The 5000-nt window shown below is 38.6% G+C and overlaps 1 protein-coding gene across 2 annotated transcripts in view; it reads left to right on the top strand.

Annotated features, from left to right (window-relative positions):
* LOC122261983 (carbohydrate sulfotransferase 15) overlaps window positions 1-5000 on the top strand; it is a 29706-nt gene that overhangs the window by 20956 nt on the left and 3750 nt on the right. The window contains exons 2-8 of one of the 2 annotated variants that reach the window (XM_043029864.2): window positions 1492-1622; window positions 1870-1949; window positions 2138-2253; window positions 3090-3259; window positions 3700-4177; window positions 4411-4567; window positions 4816-4966. In XM_043029864.2, coding sequence (XP_042885798.2) covers window positions 1541-1622; window positions 1870-1949; window positions 2138-2253; window positions 3090-3259; window positions 3700-4177; window positions 4411-4567; window positions 4816-4966 — 1234 coding nt within the window. In that variant the 5' untranslated portion in view covers window positions 1492-1540. Of the gene's footprint in view, window positions 1-1491; window positions 1641-1869; window positions 1950-2137; window positions 2254-3089; window positions 3260-3699; window positions 4178-4410; window positions 4568-4815; window positions 4967-5000 lie in introns of both variants that reach the window. The other variant, XM_043029863.2, reaches the window with a different exon arrangement.

The following is a 5000-nucleotide window of genomic DNA, read 5'->3' as shown; positions in this document are numbered from 1 at the left end:
CCACACCCTGCATTGTCGCTTAGCATTTCTTATTTTTCTCTCAGAAATATCATGTCACATTGCGCCGTCACCCCATCTCCGTTTTCTATTTTTCTTTCTGTTCTTGTTGGCTACATCCCTTCGGCTTTTCTTTTATCCATTATCTTCTCGGTTTTCTGTTTACCTTTTGGCTATATCCATTCGTGTCCCTTCCTGGTGTTTACTACGATCTCAGTATTCTTTGCCTTTGTGCTTGCTTTGCGTTTTATCCTCGTTTCCTGCTCACGTCTGTTCTCATTTGCCATGTCCCTTTGCGTTTTCTTCGTCCTCTCTTCTTTCTCGCGTTGAGCAAAATTGTCACGATTTGCTTGCATGATATGATTGCTTGTTAGCTTGCGTGGTTAGTGCAGTTGTTTCTCTATTTATTATTCAAATTGTGTTTTTTTCTCTCTTCTTCTTCTTCTTCTCTTATTATTATTATTATCATTATTACCATCATTATTATTCGTAGTACTATTACTATTATTATGAGTTTTAGGCCTAGCATTAGTAGAAATAGTAAAACATGCGTCTTATACATAAAAGTTTTATAGTCTAGGCCTTTTCAATTTTAGTCGTAATATAGATTTTCTCTAACAACCTTGACATCCACAAGCCGAACCATTTGACCATTTTTTTTCGTCAATTATCTTTATTAATCGTATTTTTTCATTTGTTTGCGTTTCTGCAAGAGGAAAGACATTATTTTTCATTGTAGGCAATAATGGGTGTCTGACATTTGAATGAATAACCCACTTCTTGATGTAAAAAATAAATAAATAAATAAATAACGACACGGTTGAATGGAGAACAAGAAAGAATGATCAACTACCCAGTTTTAGCAGAACAACGAAATAAATACAAAAACATCCAACATCTGAATGAGGAAGGATGTTTTGCCGATGTGGCTGAGCGAAGAAACGTACCAGGGAGTATGGTGTTGGCCATGGTGACTCCCAAACAGGTGCTTGTCTCTTCTTTCAAAGTCGGACAGATTACGTATCGAGTGTTGCTCGTCGTGTTGAAGTCATTTCGTACATGTTTTTTTTTCTTTGTGGGGGTGGGGGGGTGTTGAAATGAAAATGGTATGATTGTTTTCATTATTTCATTATTGTTATTATTATTATTATTATTATTATTATTATTATTATTATTATTATTATTATTATTACTATTATCATCATCATTATTATTATCGTTATCTTCATTTTCACTATTATCCTTATTGTTGTTATTACCATCATTATTGTTGCTATTATTATAATTATATTATCATTTCACCTGCAACATAACTATCATAAAAACGAATCTAAAACAAGGCTCCTTTCGTACTTGCAGTAACATTTTTTGATTTACTGATGACAGAACAGTAAGAGAGTTGGAAAAAAGAGAAAAAAAAGTATTCTACAGACCGCTGCAAGTCACATCAACCCAGCAACCCATATAATGACTCACGGCTAATGGTTCTTGCAGGTGTCAGACGTCTGGTTCAGCATGCGGGTGGGTGAGGATTCTGCCCAGAATGAGACGGTCCGTGCATCTGCTGGCCTGCTGTGTCTCCTTTCTGCTGGGATTCATTCTCTTCTGCCTCTATGGCGGTTTTGGTAACCCTGGACAGTCGTGTTAGTTGAGCATGATGGAATTACTTTGGTAATCCGTGCGTCATGATTGGCATTTCCCGTTTTCTTTCGTGGCTGGAGTGTTTTATATAAGGAGAAACTAATGTAAAGTAATGGTGTCAACTCATCACACTCTATTTGGTCACGATGTGTTTGAAGGGTAAAAATGATGGATGTTAGCGTAGTGAAAACAGATAAAGTAATCACTGATCAAGTTCTTTTGCGTTTACAGATTTCAGACTCCCGCCAGCAACGAGATATAACCTTAAAGAGGAAGATAAACCAGGTTATGGCGATATTGGAATACTACAGGTAATGAAAAAGATGTATATGACTGAATAACTAACGGTTCATTATTCATGGATGCAAGAATTAATGAATTATGTATTTTGTAAATAATAGATCATTGATAATAACTACCCTAGCTATTCACTGTTGTAGGGTAGTATGACAAATGACATATTTTGTAGACATTTATGATTTTCTTGTTTCTTTGACAGAATTTAGGCGTTGAATTTTTAGAAGACTTTAAGAATCCATGTTGGTACGAATATGTAGAAGAGGAAAAGCAAATTAACTTTTATGAGGAAATCATCAAGTCTGCGTCACGACTAAGGTATGCAGGAGATAATGAGAGAAAAGAGAGAAAGGGAAAGAAAGAGGAAATTGAAAAAAAAAAAAGAAAGGGAGGTAGGGAGGAGATGGGAAGGAGAGGAGAGAAGGGTTGAGAGAAATGAGAGGAGAGAGGGATCGGGTGAGAAAGAGGAGAGAGGAGAGAGGGATCGGGTGAGGGGAGAGGGATTAGGTGAGGAAGAGGAGAGAGGAGAGAGGGATCGGGTGAGGGGAGAGGGATTAGGTGAGGAAGAGGAGAGAGGAGAAAGAGATTGGGTTGGGAGATCGGGATAGGGTTGTGAGAAATGAGAGGAGAGAGGGATCGGGTGAAGAAGAGGAGAGAAGAGAGAGAAATCGGATGAGGGGAGAGGGATTGGGTGAGGAAGAGGAGAGAGGGATCAGGTTGAAGGAGAGGAGAAAGGGGAGATGAATCGGGTGAGGAAGAGGAGAGAAGAAAGAGAAATCGGAAGAGGAGAGAGGGATCGGGTGAGGGAGAGGAAAGAGGAGAGAGAGATCGGATGAGGAAGAGGAGAGAGAGGAGAGAGATCCGATGAGGAGAGAGGGATCGGGTAAGGAAGAGGAGAGAGGAGAGAGAGGAGAGAGATCCGATGAGGAGAGAGGGATCGGGTAAGGAAGAGGAGAGAGGGATCAAGTGAAGGAGAGGAGAAAGGGGAGAGGGATCGGGTTAAGGAAAAGGAGAGGCTGAGGGAAAGGAAGGGGGAAGAAAGAAATAAAATAACATATAACGATATAAATAAGAATATAAATAATACAAAAATCTTCATTTCAAATTCGGTATACTCAATAATTTTTTCTTCTTCTCTTTTTTTAAATTTACAGATACGTAACAAAGAAGAATTCAGGCACAGTTTTGCGATGCCTGCCGTATTTCTTCCTGGTAGGCCAGCCAAAATGCGGAACCACGGACATCTTTCAGCGAATCAACTCCCACCCCGATGTTATTCAGCCAGCTTTGAAAGGACCGCATTGGTGGACGCGGAGGAGATATGGTAGGTGGAGCCTTTGAAGGTTACAGTATCTGGTGAATATGTTGGTGTGGTGGTTGATGGTATGGTGCGTGGCGAACATAGATTTATTAAGGTATGTAGTGAATGTATGTGTGTGTGTGATGTGGTATGCGTCACAGCAGACGGTGAGTATTTGCGAAAATGTGTAAATTGTTAAAAGATATGGTATTTATTCGTTGTAAGATGTGTGTAATTCACGTTCCGTTTTTCAGGATATAAATCGAAACGTCAGTTGGACGTCTTGCATTGTGAAACATTATTCCATGCAAGGAAATTACTTAATGCATTGTGCTGCAGTCTCGTGCAGACTTTTGTAACATTATTAAATATCTCTTTTGAATCCAATTCATAAACAGATGATAACTTGTCATTAATTCCACTTTATCAGTTGCTTCTCTCTAATCTTATATCTTATATTACAGGCCAGCCTTCCTCAGACAGGCCGGTCTCCTTCATGGAGTACCTGGCTCTCTTCAACTACGCCGCGTCCAAGATCGAGGAGCAGTGGGTCTTCTCGGGCGAGCGGCAGTTCCACGAGAGAATCACCGGCGATGGAAGCACGTCCACCTTGTGGGACAGCAGCCAAACCATGACCTATTTATACTCCGTCCTTGATGAAAGCGACGTGGACGAACTGGTCATGGACTACGTGGCTAAAAGAAATGGCTCGTGGCATGTGATGAATAATAATGGTTTCATAAAGGGAAGGACGAAGAAGTTTAATTGCTGTTACAGTGGTTCTTATGATGGTGACTATAACGCGAGAGTGGAGAAAGTGACATATAGTCAGAATTATAGTATTCAGCCTGGAGCAGTGTTACCAGTCACGGTGGCCGATGTTATACATTCGGTTATTCCAAAATCAAAAATTATAGCAGTGATAAGGGAACCGGTGTCAAGGTAATTCTGGGTATTTATTTCTTCCTTTTTTGTGCTAGCTTAGATTTATTATCATTTATTATTTGTTACAATTTTTATCATATTTAGAGAAAAGCCTAAGTAAAAAAAAGACAATCAGACAAATAGACAAATAGACAGTGACAGAAACACAGTGAAAAACGACACGCACACTACACAGTCACACAAAAATACACCATTAACTGATGCATATCTTGCATATTTTCTACTTACAGGTTGTATTCCAGTTATCTGTTCTTCAATCTTAGGTCAACCGTCTCACCCGAGAGATTTGATATATTAGTCAGAAGCTCTCTTGAAATGTGGGAGAATTGCACTGCAGAATATTCAGTGAGAAGTTGTGCCTACAATAAAACACTGCAAAACTCCATGGTAATTCTTATTATTTTTATTTCTCTGCTAAAAGTTTTTATCATTCCAATGAGAGTGTATAATGCAATCTAACGTACTTTAGAATATAAGAAGTTTTTATTTGATTTTTCTCCAGGTTGCTCATGCAATATTAAATAAAACTGAGCAGTCTAATATCACTGTTTGAATTCAATGCGATCCATTATAGTGTTCCTCAAGTTCAAAGTAAAATAAAAATAAGAATAAAAACTTATTTTCTCCTATTACAGGGTGTTCGTTTATATAATGGGTTGTATAGTGTATTTCTGTGTGACTGGCTGAAGGTGTTTCCACGAGAGCAAGTGCTAGTCGTCAGAATGGAAGATTATCATCAAAATATGGTCTCTTCATTAGCTACAATATACAGTCATCTTGGCTTAAGTAAGTTTAATTAAGGTTTGCTTTAAGAAACTAA

The sequence above is a fragment of the Penaeus japonicus genome, unplaced genomic scaffold, assembly GCF_977035675.1.
Source record: "Penaeus japonicus unplaced genomic scaffold, GWHDUDI00000001_assembly GWHDUDI00000031, whole genome shotgun sequence".
Lineage (NCBI taxonomy): Eukaryota > Metazoa > Arthropoda > Malacostraca > Decapoda > Penaeidae > Penaeus > Penaeus japonicus.
Note: the sequence above shows the minus strand (reverse complement) of the source record. Positions and strands in the feature narration are given on the sequence as shown.